This window comes from Girardinichthys multiradiatus, chromosome 1 (assembly GCF_021462225.1).
Source record: "Girardinichthys multiradiatus isolate DD_20200921_A chromosome 1, DD_fGirMul_XY1, whole genome shotgun sequence".
Classification (NCBI taxonomy): Eukaryota; Metazoa; Chordata; class Actinopteri; order Cyprinodontiformes; family Goodeidae; genus Girardinichthys; species Girardinichthys multiradiatus.
The window spans coordinates 7260560-7280265 of record NC_061794.1 but is presented as its reverse complement, the minus strand read 5'-3'; the positions used below and the strand labels follow the sequence as shown (position 1 = coordinate 7280265).

The 19706-nt window shown below is 40.4% G+C and overlaps 1 protein-coding gene across 3 annotated transcripts; it reads left to right on the top strand.

The window, feature by feature from the left end:
* The first annotated feature begins 271 nt into the window (after window positions 1-271).
* Window positions 272-13897, top strand: slc35c2 (solute carrier family 35 member C2). 3 transcript variants are annotated; one of them, XM_047368246.1, is made up of 10 exons: window positions 272-357; window positions 1364-1556; window positions 2383-2533; window positions 3658-3721; window positions 3808-3880; window positions 6752-6920; window positions 7158-7241; window positions 11716-11891; window positions 12296-12425; window positions 13557-13897. In XM_047368246.1, the coding sequence occupies exons 2-10, from the start codon at window positions 1446-1448 to the stop codon at window positions 13661-13663; spliced, it is 1065 nt and encodes a 354-aa protein (XP_047224202.1). In that variant the 5' UTR covers window positions 272-357; window positions 1364-1445; the 3' UTR covers window positions 13664-13897. The 3 variants fall into 3 exon arrangements, with proteins under 3 accessions (XP_047224202.1, XP_047224211.1, XP_047224193.1); XM_047368255.1 differs by lacking the exon at window positions 272-357 and adding an exon at window positions 370-611; XM_047368237.1 differs by lacking the exon at window positions 272-357 and adding an exon at window positions 370-615.
* The last annotated feature ends 5809 nt before the right edge of the window (window positions 13898-19706 follow it).

Sequence of the window (19706 nt, the reverse complement as noted above, 5' to 3'; positions counted from 1 at the left end):
ATTGGTGTAGTGTTGAATGGCGACAGAATGTGTTTATGGGATGTAGGAAATATGAGTCAGAGGAGAATATTAATCATGGTATTGCGAAGAACTGGGGAGCTGAGGCATAAGGGTGTATACTTTATGTTAGGTAAAGTTGAAGGGAGCGAAGAAATTTCGTTTTTGAAGTCTATTGGTCTTGTTAAAAGACTACAAGAAATCTTTAGAAATGTGATAAGTGTATTATCCAGTAGATGGCGGTAATGCGAAACATTTGTATGAAAACCGCCAAGAAAAACTAAAGAAGAAGAAAAAGAAGTCGTCTACACTGTCTGGCCAAAGAAGAAGAAACTCTGCGTTGTTGCCACACAATAGATGGTAAGTGTTTGTGAACTGTTGCTTTCATGGCTTTAACCTGGTGGTGGTGCGCATACTGCTTGAACTCATGTTCCTTTAATAGAAAATGATGTCTGAGTGCGTCACCGAGTACTAAAACGTTTAGTCAATGTCTAACAGTTCATGTTGTCAACACAAACAGCGGTAAAATGAGTTGGACTATTGCAATGTCTACGCATCATTTACACGCCGGATGACCTGCTAGTTCCAGGGCGACGTAAAAGAACTTCGACTTTGTAGGTAGTGTAAACACAAAATGATTGTTTCACATCCTACACCAAAATGATATCTGAATTATTAATAGACGCAGTGATTCTGCAAACCATATGTAGTCATGTCATATGATCTCTGCTATAATAAAGTCCTCTGACAGTTCCTTACTGACATTAAAGTAACACCTCACACCAACGGGGGTTGGGTCTAGCTGAATTCGGCTCGACGCAACGCAGGAGTTGTGAGCATCAGATTTTGGGACTGCAGGGGGTACCTTTAGGAAGCTGGGTAGAAATACCCATGGTTACACATTCAGATAGCCGTTATCAGAAAATGTGAACATACTATCTCATTTATATATATATATATATATATATATATATAACACCACACCACTGAGATGAGAGGTTGGAATAAATAGTGTGTGACACAGGATAGTTTGATCTGATTATTAGTATCTTAAAGTTACATTGCTATTATGTGACAACAGCCATCAGAATATGTGGATAGCTGTATTTCTGCCCAGCTTCTTAACAGCGCCATCTGGAGTTACAAAGTGTTACGGCTACGGAATCTTGTGTTACTCTGGCGAAAGTTTTGCTCGGAGAATAGAACTCCTCCTTTACAGCCCAATCTTTCTGTCCGGGTCACGCGCCGGCGGACTGTTAAGGGGTGGATCTTCCGTGATTGGCAGACAGCTAGTGCTAACAGCATTGTTAAACTTCAGCTTACAGTGCTGCGCCACATTTTTGTCCTTTATTTCCTCTAAACCCAGATCGCCACAGTGACAGTGAACAGGTATGGGTGGGTCTGGAGTTTGTTTGGAGATGGCAGTCTATCTACATTAGCGGTTCTGTATGGCGTGGCCGGTCCAGTTTCTCCTCCGTGGTCTTCGCACTATTGGACTGGTTCTCCTCTACTATGTCTTCTCCATAGGCATCACCTTCTATAACAAATGGCTGATGAAGGTAAGAAACAACGTTAAATCTCGATGCTCTTCTACAACCTGTATTTGTCTTTGTATTTGGCGTCTTCTCCAGCTCTATGAAGCACAGCTTGTCTCCTCGCCCACCTGTAGCTGCACACTGCCGGTCATCTGGCTTACAAGAAAGTGACATTTAGCTATTTGTAAATAATTTCCAGCCACAAATGTGGAGAATCTGTTTTAAAACTACAGCGGGCAATCTAGAAGTGACATGTCTGTTAAGCAGCTGACTGCAGGCCAGCTACCTGAGAAGATAGTCATTAACTCACCGACCTAATATGAGCTTGTTATATTTCTATTATGGCATAAATGTATACCACTCTGAAGACTAGGCACTTGAAAATCGCTTTACTGAACTTAGCTGGTTATGCTGGTATATTTTTGCCAAAGATCACAGATAAAATTAATTATAAGAAATATAATTTATTTTAGCAGTGGTTTGTGTAATTGTTGCTTTTTATGGTTTAAATGTTTATTTGAAGTTATCATACTATTGAAAACTTAGATATGATTAAAATACAGTTAAAAAAATCGGGCTCACAGGATAACATAAATATCTACACAAGCTTATTGTGTGTGACTTCTAAAACTATTGCAAATATTTATCTTTGTATGTGAAAAATAGCCTAAAAATCCCCGGAAACTGGAAATGTGAGGCCAGAAAAGTCTGGAAATTTAAAATGGGCACTGCATAGGAACCTTGTCTTTCAGCCTCAGGGGTCTTCAGTGTTTCTCACAGATGTGAGGAGGAATTCACCTCTGTTAACTGAGCCATTCCTGTTGATCCTGTCTGCTTCTGTTTCATTCAGGACTTCCACTACCCCCTGTTCATGACCCTGGTTCATCTTGCTATCAACTTCTGTCTGTCGGCTCTGACGCGGCAGGCCATGCAGTGCTGGACAGGGAAACCCCGCATTATTCTGAGCTGGAGAGACTACCTCCGTAAAGTGGCCCCAACAGGCAGGTTCTTGTTACTTTTGGACTTTAAAATGTTTTGACCCTCATTCTGAGAACAAGGTACTGAGGGCCAGTCCTTATCATGCTCACAGATTTTTTTTCAGTGAACTTTGACCAAAATCAATGTTAAATTACATCACACATGATACTCGGAGGACAAAAAAGATAAAGGAAAAAAAATCAGCCGTCTGCAGAGTGGGAAGCACCAAGATTTAGGTTGCATGTCAAAGTTCCTCGTTCTACCACCGCACATCACATGCTGCTTTAGAGAATTTCCTGTTTTACTGATTCTTTGTGGTAAGGCTAAACTAATTTGCTAGCAGAGATGACGCTTTAAAGCTTTGTGAAATTACAGCAAGTGTTACGTTTAACTGTTCTACATAAATCACTTCTAGTGATTCACTGGTGTACAGTGTTGACAGCACAGGGGAGTGGGTAGCTTTCTGCGGTTTAACTGTGATCTGGTCTGACACAATGACTTTACCTGTCCCTGGTTTAAATGCTTCGATCTAAACCTTTCCACTGTAGATCTGCTTGTAAATTTAGGGCCGTTTCCTATTCAAACGTGAGTCTCCGGCCCAGTCTGAAATCTTTGCAGCATCTAACAGGTTTTCTTTTAGGTTTACCCTTTGTTTAGCTCCATCCATCTTCCCATCAACATTTTCCAGCTTCCTTGTCCCTGTCGAAGAACAGCATCCCCTCATCGTGATGCTGCCACCACTGTGTTCTTCGTTGGAGAGCGTGTGTGCAGAGGGATGTGTGGTGTTAGTTATCCACTAATAATAGCATGACCTGTGGCAAACGCACTTTGTACTGGTTTGTTACATAAAATCTTATTATATAACATTGAAGTTTGAGGTTGTAATGGGAGAAAATGTGAAAACGTCAAGTATAATTACTTTAATAGGGCACTGTAGGTTTGTGTTGTGTGAAATGGTTTATTTAAATCTTTAAGATTATTGTTAAGAATTATAATCAGTAGAAAATAATGTTATATTCATGTATGTTGGCTCTCTATCTCCACGTACATTATCTGTGTTGTGGCCACACATACCGTATCTGCATGTAGCTCATTTGACTTGTACCTTCACAAACGTAGTGAACTATATATATTATTTTCTCCACAGCCTTGGCAACAGCACTGGATATTGGGCTTTCCAACTGGAGCTTCCTCTTCATCACCATCAGTTTGTAAGTTGGTAAAGAAGAGCATCACAGACTCTTTATATAAACTGTTATAATGTTCTGTCCTGAACTTTATTTTTTTATGGTTAAAGGTACACCATGACCAAGTCCTCAGCAGTGCTGTTCATCCTATTTTTCTCCCTGGTGTTCAAACTAGAGGAGCCGGTGAGCAAAGATTCTTTGACTTTGAAACTGATGCAAATAGTTTTGGCTACATTTATTCTATAATCAGCTTAAAATAAACATGAAGAATGACAAGAGGAAAAGCTTTTCATTCATTTTTATCTCCTTTGTGCTGTCACTAAGCAGCTCAACAGCTTTACAGAAAATGTATCGCATTTGGAATATTTAGGGATGTGTTTGCTTCACAAACAGGAGTCAGGTTGGTAGTGATGTTGAAGGAAAAGCCCTCAGACTCCTGTCATGTACTTTTGTTTCAGTACAGAAAATGCTTTACAGAGGTCACAGTATAGAGGTAAATCTAGGGCAACACTATTCATTGAGCAGTGTAACTGTAAATTTGAAGTTGCATAGTGAATGAGGAGTTTTGTAACTGTAGAAGTACAAGTACACAAATGGTATTCTGTGAGTCAGACATCAAAAATCTCTTACATTCACAGTTTTGCTCCAGTTGATGCAAAACAAATAGTGCAAAACTGTTACACACCTGTATTAAACCGTTTTTTTTTTTTATCATGTTTGCTTTCTTTTAACAAATACAAATCAGTGAATACAACTGTACAAATCTGCTGCTGAGTCACAAATGCTGCTTTACAAGCCACACCTTTTTTTGGTGCGCTTTTACTTTTGTCCCAAACGTACCGCTGATGGTGGAGCAAAACGATAATTTGTGACATTCTAAAATTACAAAACTCCTATAGTATTTCTCTCATTGATGTCAAATTTGTAGTGTTGTGCAGTCAGGATGCTTAAATTATTCAATATTTAATTAAATAACCATTCAGTCTGTCAAGTATTGTCCTGGGAATAGCCGCCCAATATGGCGGTAATACTAGGGCAATAGATGAAGGAGTGAGTTGAGCACTAGCATTCTTGAACAGCAAAAACAAATGACAAAAATTCACAAAAACGTTTCCTTAAAATGTAAGAATTTTTTAACAGAAACAATTAAAGTCAAAGTAAAACATATTTCAGTTAACAAACTCTTTAATTTACTAGAACAATTAAACTAAAGCTACCAAGCAAAATGAAGGACTAAAGAAAACTAATGAACTATGTACAAATGAAGGAACAAGGGAACCAATAAAAATGGTTGAAAACCATAATGAATAAAATGGTGCAATATTACCACTCAGTGTTATATATGTTTGAGAACCAATGTGTATTTTGAAATTTGGAAATGAGAACAAATTAGTTTTCAAACTTAGTTCTAAAACTGTTTAATAGCGAATGTTGCAATAACCATGTGGCTTGCAATAAACAGATAACTAAACATCGTTTATGTACATATACAGGGGTTGGACAATAAAACTGAAACACCTGTCATTTTAGTGTGGGAGGTTTCATGGCTAAATTGGACCAGCCTGGTAGCCAGTCTTCATTGATTGCACATTGCACCAGTAAGAGCAGAGTGTGAAGGTTCAATTAGCAGGGTAAGAGCACAGTTTTGCTCAAAATATTGAAATGCACACAACATTATGGTGACATACCAGAGTTCAAAAGAGGACAAATTGTTGGTGCACGTCTTGCTGGCGCATCTGTGACCAAGACAGGAAGTCTTTGTGATGTATCAAGAGCCACGGTATCCAGGGTAATGTCAGCATACCACCAAGAAGGACGAACCACATCCAACAGGATTAACTATGGATGCAAGAGGAAGCTGTCTGAAAGGGATGTTCGGGTGCTAACCCAGATTGTATCCAAAAAACATAAAACCACAGCTGCCCAAATCACGGCAGAATTAAATGTGCACCTCAACTCTCCTGTTTCCACCAGAACTGTCCGTCGGGAGCTCCACAGGGTCAATATACACGGCCGGGCTGCTATAGCCAAACCTTTGATCACTCAAGCCAATGCCAAACGTCGGTTTCAATGGTTCAAGGAGCACAAATCTTGGGCTGTGGACAATGTGAAACATGTATTGTTCTCTGATGAGTCCACCTTTACTGTTTTCCCCACATCCGGGAGAGTTACGGTGTGGAGAAGCCCCAAAGAAGCGTACCACCCAGACTGTTGCATGCCCAGAGTGAAGCATGGGGGTGGATCAGTGATGGTTTGGGCTGCCATATCATGGCATTCCCTTGGCCCAATACTTGTTCTAGATGGGCACATCACTGCCAAGGACTACCAAACCATTCTTGAGGACCATGTACATCCAATGGTTCAAACATTGTATCCTGAAGGCGGTGCCGTGTATCAGGATGACAATGCACCAATACACACAGCAAGACTGGTGAAAGATTGGTTTGATGAACATGAAATTGAAGTTGAACATCTTCCATGGCCTGCACAGTCACCAGATCTAAATATTATTGAGCCACTTTGGGGTGTTTTGGAGGAGCGAGTCAGGAAACGTTTTCCTCCACCAGTATCACGTAGTGACCTGGCCACTATCCTGCAAGAAGAATGGCTTAAAATCCTTCTGACCACTGTGCAGGACTTGTATATGTCATTCCCAAGATGAATTGATGCTGTATTGGCCGCAAAAGGAGGCCCTACACCATAATAATAAATTATTGTGGTCTAAAACCAGGTGTTTTAGTTTCATTGTCCAACCCCTGTAGTCTTGTGTTTTATGTTTTTGAATTAAAATAATCCTTACAATTCCTCTTTCTTTCACAATCCTTTCTCTTTAGGAAACAGAAGTTCAGTTTGTTCAAACCAGAATATGATCTTGTGTAAAAAAGCACTCTAGTAACCACAAACACAAAGATTCTAGGTCCATACGAGCCAAGTGTTGTTTGAGGTATTGACACATATCTTTGAAAAATGAAAGACAAAGTCATCAAAACATTCGTGAGACACAGAAATCCTAATCTCATCACAGTCTGTTCCTTCTTTCTCATTTTAAACCAGAATCCCTTCCTGATTCTCGTCGTCCTGCTGATCTCCAGCGGACTCTTTATGTTTACATTCGAATCGACCCAGTTCAACATGAAGGGCTTCATCATGGTGCTGTTGGCCTCCTTCATTGGAGGAATCCGCTGGACCCTCACTCAGGTCCTCATGCAGAAAGCAGAGCTGGGTCAGTCTTGAGTCATTTTCCGTATGAAACTGAATATTTAGTTTGTGGAGTTGGTCTTTGTCTCTGTTGCTACATGTTTTGCTTTGACATTCCTCTCACTTCAGGACTTTGCTTTTAAATATCCAGAACATGCAGTTTTGTCCTTCTCTGTTGCATCCATGATATAAATGAATACTGCAGTGCTGAGGATGCAGACCAAGTTAGCTGAGGTTGCTTTCATGTTTTTCTTATCTTTAGGCCTTCAGAATCCCATCGACACCATGTTCCACCTCCAACCTCTCATGTTTCTTGGCCTTTTTCCGCTTTTCCTCTATAATGAAGGTGAGTATAGTTTAGCAAGGTTTTTACCCAACCTTATGATGATTTACTGCACCAATACTAACACACATCCTTTAAAAATGAGTAAACTCAGTAACGCAGCAGCAACATGTGCTGGACCCCCTCATGTTCTATAGCTAACTGCAGTGGGTCTAAAATAAACTCATTCTTTTGTTAAAATCTAGAGGATTATAAAAAATCAGGAGTGAAACTAGTTTAGTGAGAAAGATGCATCAACAGATTTTTGCCTTTTAAAAATACACAGTTAGGGTCAAAATAATAGCAGTGTGTTTATAAAAAAAAAAAAAAAAAGCTAAAATACTTTTTAATAAGTTTTTTTGTCCATGCCTGTGGATGCTTTGGGAAAACAGTCCATTCTATTCTTAAGCAAAACAGTGAGGAAAAATGTATCAAATTTGTTCTCAATCTACAGGAAGTGAGGAAAAAAGAATATTGGGTTGTTCAGTAACAGCACTGTCTGCCCCTTTCTTTACAAACTCAGACTGCATATACAGGTCCTTCTCAAAATATTAGTATATTGTGATAAAGTTAATTATTTTCCATAATGTCATGATGAAAATTTAACATTCATATATTTTAGATTCATTGCACACTAACTGAAATATTTCAGGTCTTTTATTGTCTTAATACGGATGATTGTGACATACAGCTCATGAAAACCCAAAATTCCTATCTCACAAAATTAGCATATTTCATCCGACCAATAAAAGAAAAGTGTTTTTAATACAAAAAACGTCAACCTTCAAATAATCATGTACAGTTATGCACTCAATACTTGGTCGGGAATCCTTTGGCAGAAATGACTGCTTCAATGCGGCGTGGCATGGAGGCAATCAGCCTGTGGCACTGCTGAGGTCTTATGGAGGCCCAGGATGCTTTGATAGCGGCCTTTAGCTCATCCAGAGTGTTGGTCAGTAAACCATTTACCAGTGGTTTTGGCACTGTGAGCAGGTGTCAGGTCGTGGTGAAAAATGAAATCTTCATCTCCATAAAGCTTTTCAGCAGATGGAAGCATGAAGTGCTCCAAAATCTCCTGATAGCTAGCTGCATTGACCCTGCCCTTGATAAAACACAGTGGACCAACACCAGCAGCTGACACGGCACCCCAGACCATCACTGACAGTGGGTACTTGACACTGGACTTCTGGCATTTTGGCATTTCCTTCTCCCCAGTCTTCCTCCAGACTCTGGCACCTTGATTTCCAAATGACAAGCAGAATTTGCTTTCATCCGAAAAAAGTACTTTGGACCACTGGAGATAGGCGCCAGACGCCCTGTGACCCTGCAAGGACGAGCGGGTATAGACAATGGAAGAATGGATATATCAACATGAAAGTAGATATCTGGAATTTTTTTAAACTTTAGATGCTGTTTTTTTTTAACCGTGGGTGCTGAAAGAGTCACTGCCTAATGTTAACCTTTTCTTGGCTCACTGTCACAAAAAGAAATAGATATTATTATGCTCATGCCGAAGGACAGTGAAATCTGATGCTGACCCAAAGTGTCATCAACATGAGGCACTGCTTTAAGTTTGAGGGGGGAGTAAGTCTCCATTTTTTCAGTCCAGTTCAGACCCCTTCCCTTTCATTAGGTGACCCACCCCTTATACAGGTCCTTCTCAAAATATTAGCTTATTGTGATAAAGTTCATTATTTTCCATAATGTCATGATGAAAATTTAACATTCATATATTTTAGATTCATTGCACACTAACTGAAATATTTCAGGTCTTTTATCGTCTTAATACGGATGATTTTGGCATACAGCTCATGAAAACCCAAAATTCCTATCTCACAAAATTAGCATATCATTAAAAGGGTCTCTAAACGAGCTATGAACCTAATCATCTGAATCAACGAGTTAACTCTAAACACCTGCAAAAGATTCCTGAGGCCTTTAAAACTCCCAGCCTGGTTCATCACTCAAAACCCCAATCATGGGTAAGACTGCCGACCTGACTGCTGTCCAGAAGGCCACTATTGACACCCTCAAGCAAGAGGGTAAGACACAGAAAGAAATTTCTGAACGAATAGGCTGTTCCCAGAGTGCTGTATCAAGGCACCTCAGTGGGAAGTCTGTGGGAAGGAAAAAGTGTGGCAGAAAACGCTGCACAACGAGAAGAGGTGACCGGACCCTGAGGAAGATTGTGGAGAAGGGCCGATTCCAGACCTTGGGGGACCTGCGGAAGCAGTGGACTGAGTCTGGAGTAGAAACATCCAGAGCCACCGTGCACAGGCGTGTGCAGGAAATGGGCTACAGGTGCCGCATTCCCCAGACCTGGGCTACAGAGAAGCAGCACTGGACTGTTGCTCAGTGGTCCAAAGTACTTTTTTTCGGATGAAAGCAAATTCTGCATGTCATTCGGAAATCAAGGTGCCAGAGTCTGGAGGAAGACTGGGGAGAAGGAAATGCCAAAATGCCAGAAGTCCAGTGTCAAGTACCCACAGTCAGTGATGGTCTGGGGTGCCGTGTCAGCTGCTGGTGTTGGTCCACTGTGTTTTATCAAGGGCAGGGTCAATGCAGCTAGCTATCAGGAGATTTTGGAGCACTTCATGCTTCCATCTGCTGAAAAGCTTTATGGAGATGAAGATTTCATTTTTCAGCACGACCTGGCATCTGCTCACAGTGCCAAAACCACTGGTAAATGGTTTACTGACCATGGTATCACTGTGCTCAATTGGCCTGCCAACTCTCCTGACCTGAACCCCATAGAGAATCTGTGGGATATTGTGAAGAGAACGTTGAGAGACTCAAGACCCAACACTCTGGATGAGCTAAAGGCCGCTATCGAAGCATCCTGGGCCTCCATAAGACCTCAGCAGTGCCACAGGCTGATTGCCTCCATGCCACGCCGCATTGAAGCAGTCATTTCTGCAAAAGGATTCCCGACCAAGTATTGAGTGCATAACTGTACATGATTATTTGAAGGTTGACGTTTTTTGTATTAAAAACACTTTTCTTTTATTGGTCAGATGAAATATGCTAATTTTGTGAGATAGGAATTTTGGGTTTTCATGAGCTGTATGCCACAATCATCCGTATTAAGACAATAAAAGACCTGAAATATTTCAGTTAGTGTGCAATGAATCTAAAATATATGAATGTTAAATTTTCATCATGATATTATGGAAAATAATGAACTTTATCACAATATACTAATATTTTGAGAAGGACCTGTAGTTGACCAACTTCTGGCAGCTGTGAACAGCTATTCCAGCCCAGGACCATTGATCTACATCCAACAACTACTGGGAATGTCTTGGTTTTGTCTCAGAAACGAAAGGTTTGATGTCACCCCCACATGTTTGTTGGATTGAGGTCCAGACATTGGGCTGACTTCTCCATAACCCTCATCTCATTGATGTGGAACCAAGATGCTGCTCGCTTATTAGGTTGTCTGGTGAAACATCCCTTTCAAGGACATTACCTCCATAGCCCCACAATGGCACTATATTGGGGCTTCTTTCTGATAGCTTGCCTTCACATGGGCATCTTCTAATCGCTGCAGTACCCATAGGTAACTGTAGACCTTTCATCACCCTGGACCTGATCATTAGCTAGGTTCTTTGCTGTTTTGGTTGTTTTTCAACCCTTTAAAACATTCAAGATCGTTTTAGCTGAGCAGCCAATCATCTTCTCCCATTTTTATATATTTTCCCCTCTCCAATACTGTTTTTCTTATACAGTATGCCTACCAGGAAAGGATTTACCATGTATAAATGGAATTTTAATCAAAAACAGGGCTTGATCTGGATAGTGATGCTGATGAGCTATTATTGTGAACACAGCTCTACGTAGGCAGGTTTTAGATATCTGTACATTGAAAAGGACAAAGTAACAATCCTGTTGTGATCAGAGGCTTTGTCTTTTTTTCAAACCGTTTAGCTTTTCTGAGTTAATACACCCATTTTGATTACATTTACATTACCTGCCTAATCAGCTTGTTCCTGTGACTCAGTTTTATCTTGCTGATATTTCTTTACTAATAGAAACTGTCCATCTTCATCCCAATGTAACAAAACACCATGGATCAGTAGATCTTTAAAAAAGGTAGATTGCGATTTTATTTTGCTGAGGATTCCTAAAAAATTACTTTTTAAAGAAAACTGTTGAGAATGAGCAGTTTGAATGATTCCTTGGGGCCAAGGTCCCATGTTGAAACAGCCCACCGCAATCTTTAAATGTTACAACCCAGTAAAAATTTCTAAATCCGCGAGCAAAGTGGTAAAACATCCATTTACCAGAGACGTTCAGCTGTTCCCAGCAACGATGAAGTTTAGAGTTGCACCTTTTAAAAAAAATATATATAAACAGGTTTAACCACAGGAAATATAACAGAACCTGCCTTTTTTAATCAACCAATGGAAAACCTCTGCATATATTCCTAGCATTCTATCTAGATCCTGTAAATATTGTCTCTTTCACCCATCTTTCCAATTGTGTCCTCTCTCTGCAGCGCTGAGTCTGAGTGCCTCAGAGAAGTTATTCCGGGTGACAAATCTCTCCCCTCTCCTATATTCCCTCCTGACGCTGAGCATAGGCGGCACACTGGCCTTCGGGTTGGGTTTTTCTGAGTTTCTCCTCGTCTCTAGAACCTCCAGCCTCACATTGTCAATATCAGGAATATTTAAGGTACTCTGTGTATGGTTTGCTGTTTTGAAATTTCTTCCAGTGTCAAATTTAAAAGAATAATCTCATCAGCTGATGCCGCTACCTCATTTGATGCTTAGCTATACATCATCTCCAGACAGTTCAGTGTGAAACACTCGCTGAACTTTTCTGGAACAGTTTGTGTGTTTATCGCCTGTTATTGATCTAGCTAAATTGAAACCTGGCCAACACACTGACTCCAAATACCCTGACTTTAGGATTAACATTCCCAATTAGATCCTTAATGTTTAATAGTGCATCCATCAGTCAAAGTAAGCTAAAAGATGCAGCAGTGCTGCTATTTTCTCTTATCCTGACTTACTGTTGTTTTTGACCTTTAGCTGTAATGGAACAGATTTGCATTCGTTGCTTTGTGCTCCCTGTAGGAGGTGTGTACGCTGTTTTTGGCAACAAATCTGAGGGGAGACAGAATGAGCAAGCTGAACTGGTTGGGATTCGCAGTGTGTGTCTGTGGGAGTTCTTTACACGTGGGCCTCAAAACATACTATTCCAAAAGTAAGTAGAAAACAGACGTTACCTTCCATGCCTAGCTTCAGTGAAGGATGCTGGAGCAGCCCGATTGTCCCACTGCATCCCCACAATCAATTCCAGAGTGTTTACAAGACCCATGGCATCAACTAGATTTTTATTTATTGTATTTTTTTCCTGATCAAATTACTTTTGGCTTTTAGCTCGTCTGATATTTACAGCCAGGCTCTGACACAAACTGAAAGGGTGTAGTCAGTTACCTCCACACAACCACAGCAGCATACAGCATCTACAAAACATCCCAAGCTCTAAAGCTAGCACTTCTCATCATTGTTCCAATTTCATGCAGTTTATTCTGTTTGTCAGATCTTATTAGGCCACCTAGAAAAAAAGCCCCAGTGCTAGTAATCTGAAACAGCATGTTACCTGTTGTTTTATTAAAATGTTGTATGTTTGGGTCAATAAATGAAATATTCTTTCCTGTTTGTGTACTTTAACAAGTACAGCCTTGCAATTAAATGGTTTATTCAGGCTAAAAACCAGGCTAAAGTTAGAAGACTGTGCCTGTGAGATGATCAGATTCTGTTAACTGGAAGATTTAGTTTTAAACTAAGCTTTTAATTTTACCAACACGTTTCTTCTGATTGAATTTAATTAACATTTTGGAGTAGCCAGATTTCTGACCTTTTTCTGATAAAGAATCTGGGGTGAGAGTTAAAGATTAGTGTAATGGCAAGAAGCCCTCCAACGTCAAAAACTTGAAGCTTAGAATCAAAGATAAATGGTCAAAATATCAATGAAAACATGGAAAAAGCTGGTCAGCAAGAGATTGATTGCTATAAAATCAGTGAATATTTTCCATTTATTATTAAAATGGTCTAAATTAGTTATAAAATGTCATTGTAATGAAATAAATATATAAAGTATTTTTTTCTCTTAAAATAAAGTACTTTTTTTTTCAATCTTGATACCTATCATCAAAAACACTCTTTGGTTCTGTAAACATAATTAGAAATCTAATCCTGCCAGGGATATGAATAATTTTGGGCTTAATTGTATTTATATACACATTAATTCCCACATCCTTATGAATCAAAAAGTATTTTGAGACCAGGAAGGCTTTCTGAAGTGCTTATTACCCATGTTTCTTCCCATCAGACAAGGCTCCTTCTGTTCGACAGCTCAGCAGTAAAGGTTCAGAGCTTCAGCTGCCATTGCTTCAGCAGAACGGAGATAAATGTGACGATTCGGCTGCTGATGACTAACGATGAAGAGGAGCAAGACATTTTTCTACATTGATGAGATGGCACCAGGGCACGTTTCATTGCTTCATTGTTGGAGAAGCTCTTCCAGCTTCCTCGGTTCAGTTGTCTTCCACCAGAAGTGCTCTGGTTTGACACAGACCTCTTTTTGTTTAGTTTTTTTAGCTGGACTTTCACTGTGGACTTTAAACAATGCACAAAATAAGATGTATTGATATTAAAATGATAGTAAATACATTCAAATGCCAAGAATTAATGAGGGGAAGACAGTATCATGTCTTTACAGCAGTACTCTGACGTATCAACTGGTGGAGAAGTTGTTTCCCTTATCAGTGGATATACTTTCTGCCCTCATTTTAATAATATACAGGTCCTTCTCAAAATATTAGCATATTGTGATAAAGTTCATTATTTTCCATAATGTAATGATGAAAATTTAACATTTATATATTTTAGATTTATTGCACACTAACTGAAATATTTCAGGTCTTTTATTGTCTTAATATGAAAACCCAAAATTCCTATCTCACAAAATTAGCATATTTCATCCGACCAATAAAAGAAAAGTGTTTTTAATACAAACAACGTCAACCTTCAAATAATCATGTACAGTTATGCACTCAATACTTGGTCGGGAATCCTTTTGCAGAAATGACTGCTTCAATGCGGCGTGGCATGGAGGCAATCAGCCTGTGGCACTGCTGAGGTCTTATGGAGGCCCAGGATGCTTCGATAGCGGCCTTTAGCTCATCCAGAGTGTTGGGTCTTGAGTCTCTCAACGTTCTCTTCACAATATCCCACAGATTCTCTATGGGGTTCAGGTCAGGAGAGTTGGCAGGCCAATTGAGCAAAGTGATACCATGGTCAGTAAACCATTTACCAGTGGTTTTGGCACTGTGAGCAGGTGCCAGGTCGTGCTGAAAAATGAAATCTTCATCTCCATAAAGCTTTTCAGCAGATGGAAGCATGAAGTGCTCCAAAATCTCCTGATAGCTAGCTGCATTGACCCTGCCCTTGATAAAACACAGTGGACCAACACCAGCAGCTGACACAGCACCCCAGACCATCACTGACTGTGGGTACTTGATACTGGACTTCTGGCATTTTGGCATTTCCTTCTCCCCAGTCTTCCTCCAGACTCTGGCACCTTGATTTCCGAATGACATGCAGAATTTGTTTTGTTTTCTGCCACACTTTTTCCTTCCCACAGACTTTCCACTGAGGTGCCTTGATACAGCACTCTGGGAACAGCCTATTCGTTCAGAAATGTCTTTCTGTGTCTTACCCTCTTGCTTGAGGGTGTCAATAGTGGCCTTCTGGACAGCAGTCAGGTCAGCAGTCTTACCCATGATTGGGGTTTTGAGTGATGAACCAGGCTGGGAGTTTTAAAGGCCTCAGGAATCTTTTGCAGGTGTTTAGAGTTAACTCGTTGATTCAGATGATTAGGTTCATAGCTCGTTTAGAGATCCTTTTAATAATATGCTAATTTTGTGAGATAGGAATTTTGGGTTTTCATGAGCTGTATGCCAAAATCATCCGTATTAAGACAATAAAAGACCTGAAATATTTCAGTTAGTGTGCAATGAATCTAAAATATATGAATGTTAAATTTTCATCATGACATTATGGAAAATAATGAACTTTATCACAATATGCTAATATTTTGAGAAGGACCTGTAAATATTGTAGATGCTTTTTCTTTTCTCTGCCTGGGTTGGACAAGGTGGAAAGTTTGAGGTAAACACACATTTATTTATTTTGTCAGATAATGTTTTCCCCAAAGGAAAGAAGCCAAGCCAATGCGTAAAATATATCCACCATTTCTGAAAAAAATTCTTATTTATTAGAGATGCACCAATACCGCTTTTTCTGGCTGATGCCAATTACCGGGTTTCTTTTAGGTCTGATTTGTCAGTTCCAATTTTGAGATTTTTTTTTTTAAGGCTATAATAAATGAAAGAAAAAAAGCTACAGGTTCTCTGATTGAAGTGGTGGCTTTGAAGGAATTACAAGATCATCTCCATTTATCATTAGAATAAACCGATTATTACAAAACAAGGTGCGTTTACTGACCGAGAGTGGTCAAAGTTCTTAGTTTTGATGCATTTTGTGACAAGGGGGAAAATTTCTATTTTTCATTATTTGACTTGCTGATTAAGTGAAAGTTTGCCTATTCCAGTTGTTTGGCCAATGACTGCTGAATCAATAATTATACTGTTCATACTGCTTGAAATCAGATGATATGGTTCCTGCTACAATCAGTCTACAAAAGATGTCCAGCACAATGGCATAAAGGCCTAAGTATCATTTCATGGGGTTTATCATGATACTAGATAGTGGTTAAATGTTGGGACTTTGATTTCAATTTTAAACATTCCTTAATTGCTTGTAAATTGTGAGGTCAATTTAATGTTGAATTGGATACTAACTCTACCAAGCTTTGAAATATAATTTAAAGCTATGTGCCTTATTAAAAGAAAACAGAAAGGCATTAAAGAGATATTTCTACCAATGACAGAGTATGTTGGTGAATTGCTTTAATGCTATTTATGAAAAGGTTTCGATGTATATAATTTTCAGTAGCGACTAATATTGCAACACGTGGAGAAATACAGTGAAAAATGTAGATTTTAATTTTTTAATAAATTTGTTCCAGCCATGTTACACATTTTCTTTCATGACTCAATATTCAATTACTCAATAATGGGGGGGGATCAGGGCCGTGGCTGTAGCACCTTGGGTGATGGACCGGTCTATGAAGACGAAGGTAGGATATGTGTGATAAGGGATGAAGGGCTTAAAGCAGAGGGAGGATTAGATGGATGAAAATCTGGGCAGTACCAATGAACTAGGCACCATCGACAGGTTCTGTTCAGGAAAACCCTGGGCATCCCTTTCTCCCGCGCCCAGCCGAACTAGACAACTTCCAGTTGCAGGCCCAAATGTCACCCAAAGAGTGTCTGGTCCTGCTACGTGGGAAACAACCCAAACCCTTGCCCAGAAGAAGGTTCCAGTGCTGTCGAATGTATGTGTCCTGCCTTGTCTCAGTACACAGAAGAACTCACTAATTTGTACTTAATAACTAAAGACCTGTTGCCCCAACATCCTACGTCGTGAAAGTCTCCAGGCCTTGCAGGATGTGGAATTAAGCAATCTTATCATCATGGGATTGGAGTTGACTGTGTCATACATTTGCTTGAACAAACCCACTGTCATCTGGAAGAAGCAACCAGTGCTGTGATTATCATGTTCTTTGACTTTTTCAGTGCTTTTAATTCTGCCTGATTTACTATGAAAAAAAACTCCAGAGGACACCGTTGGAGGCCTCAGTAGTAACCTGGATCGATAACTACCCGACAAACAGACCAAAGTTTGTAAGACTGAAAGGTCGTGTGTTTAACCAAGTGGTCAGCAGCAAAGGAGCACCACCAGGGACTGTAATCTTACCATTATTTTTTTCTCAACCAGAAAAAGAAGCATGGCTCTGTTCAATCCATTCTTCATCTTCAACGTATCCTATATCAGATCGCTGGGGTAACAACTCGAGGAGGGAAACCCAGATATTCTCCAGCTCTTTCTGGGGCATCCCAAGACATTCCCAGGCCAGGGGCTGTATTGTCCCTCCAGCATGATCTGGTTCTGACCCAGGGTCTTCTCCCAGTTGGACGCTATTCAGAGAACCTCCAGAAGGAGGCGCCAAGGAGGCATTCAGATCACATGACCGAACCACCTCAACCAAGTTCTTTCTATGCGGAGGAGCAGCGGGTCTATTTCAAGCTCCTTCAAGATGATGGGGCTTTCTCACTCTAAGTCACAGACTGGCCACACTATGGATCGAGGTTGAAGTAGAGCTGCTGCTCCCCTGCATTTGTAGAAGTTAGCTGAGGTGGTTCAGAAATCTAATTGTCCCATCAGTCCACAGAGTATTAACCAAAAACCTCTTGGGATCTATGCAAACCATTTTTGTCTAGTCTCTTTCTTATGGTGGGGGCATGAACGCTGACCTTAAATGATGCAAATCAGGCCCGCAGTTCTTTGGATGTTGTTCTGGGGTCTTTGTGACCTCTTGATGAGTTGTCGCTTAACTCTTGGGGTAGTTTTAGTAGGCTGGCCACTCCTGGGTAGGTTCCAGCACTGTTCTATGTTTTCGCCGTTTGTGGATAATGCCTCTCATTGTGGTTCTCTGGAGTCCCAAAGCTTCAGAAATGGCTTTATAACCCTTTCCAGATTGTATGATGAATTTGAAATATAAGAGAGGTATTTCACAATTTTTTGCTTGCTACGTCATTCAGTATACTTTTGCAACATAGTTTTGATGTCTTTACTATATATACAATGTAAAAAGTAATAAAAGTAGGGAAAAGCCATTGAATGACAAAGGTGTCCACAAAAGTTTGACTGGTAGTGTATATGCAAATGTTGTATTTTATATTCTACATGAGGTACAACACATAAACTCCCTGTACTTCTGGAAGTGGAATAAATGTTTGCAGGTGCTGCTAATGCTTCATATGATAAAGATGTCTGAACTGAATCATGCTGTACAGGTCCTTCTCAAAAAATTAGCATATTGTGATAAAGTTCATTATTTTCTATAATGTAATGATGAAAATTTAACATTCATATATTTTAGATTCATTGCACACTAACTGAAATATTTCAGGTCTTTTATTGTCTTAATATGGATGATTGTGGCATACAGCTCATGAAAACCCAAAATTCCTATCTCACAAAATTAGTATATTATTAAAAGGGTCTCTAAACGAGCTATGAACCTAATCATCTGAATCAACGAGTTAACTCTAAACACCTGCAAAAGATTCGTGAGGCCTTAAACACTCCCAGCCTGGTTCATCACTCAAAACCCCAATCATGGGTAAGACTGCCGACCTGACTGCTTTTATTGTCTTAATATGAAAACCCAAAATTCCTATCTCACAAAATTAGCATATTTCATCCGACCAATAAAAGAAAAGTGTTTTTAATACAAACAACGTCAACCTTCAAATAATCATGTACAGTTATGCACTCAATACTTGGTCGGGAATCCTTTGGCAGAAATGACTGCTTCAATGCGGCGTGGCATGGAGGCAATCAGCCTGTGGCACTGCTGAGGTCTTATGGAGGCCCAGGATGCTTCAATAGCGGCCTTTAGCTCATCCAGAGTGTTGGGTCTTGAGTCTCTCAACATTCTCTTCACAATATCCCACAGATTCTCTATGGGGTTCAGGTCAGGAGAGTTGGCAGGCCAATTGAGCACAGTGATACCATGGTCAGTAAACCATTTACCAGTGGTTTTGGCACTGTGAGCAGGTGCCAGGTCGTGCTGAAAAACGAAATCTTCATCTCCATAAAGCTTTTCAGCAGATGGAAGCATGAAGTGCTCCAAAATCTCCTGATAGCTAGCTGCATTGACCCTGCCCTTGATAAAACACAGTGGATCAACACCAGCAGCTGACACGGCACCCCAGACCATCACTGACTGTGGGTACTTGACACTGGACTTCTGGCATTTTGGCATTTCCTTCTCCCCAGTCTTCCTCCAGACTCTGGCACCTTGATTTCCGAATGACATGCAGAATTTGCTTTCATCCGAAAAAAGTACTTTGGACCACTGAGCAACAGTCCAGTGCTGCTTCTCTGTAGCCCAGGTCTGGGGAATGCAGCACCTGTAGCCCATTTCCTGCACACGCCTGTGCACGGTGGCTCTGGATGTTTCTACTCCAGAATCAGTCCACTGCTTCCGCAGGTCCCCCAAGGTCTGGAATCGGCCCTTCTCCACTATCTTCCTCAGGGTCCGGTCACCTCTTCTCGTTGTGCAGCGTTTTCTGCCACACTTTTTCCTTCCCACAGACTTCCCACTGAGGTGCCTTGATACAGCACTCTGGGAACAGCCTATTTGTTCTGAAATTTCTTTCTGTGTCTTACCCTCTTGCTTGAGGGTGTCAATAGTGGCCTTCTGGACAGCAGTCAGGTCGGCAGTCTTACCCATGATTGGGGTTTTGAGTGATGAACCAGGCTGGGAGTTTTAAAGGCCTCAGGACTC

Excerpts from the sequence above, each read along its gene's own strand:
- slc35c2 (XM_047368246.1), top strand. The coding sequence starts at position 1,446 with ATGGCGTGGCCGGTCCAGTTTCTCCTCCGTGGTCTTCGCACTATTGGA. Across the intron at positions 7,242-11,715 it reads GCTTTTCCTCTATAATGAAG|CGCTGAGTCTGAGTGCCTCA; the intron begins GTGAGTATAGTT and ends CTCTCTCTGCAG. Across the intron at positions 11,892-12,295 it reads CAATATCAGGAATATTTAAG|GAGGTGTGTACGCTGTTTTT; the intron begins GTACTCTGTGTA and ends TGCTCCCTGTAG.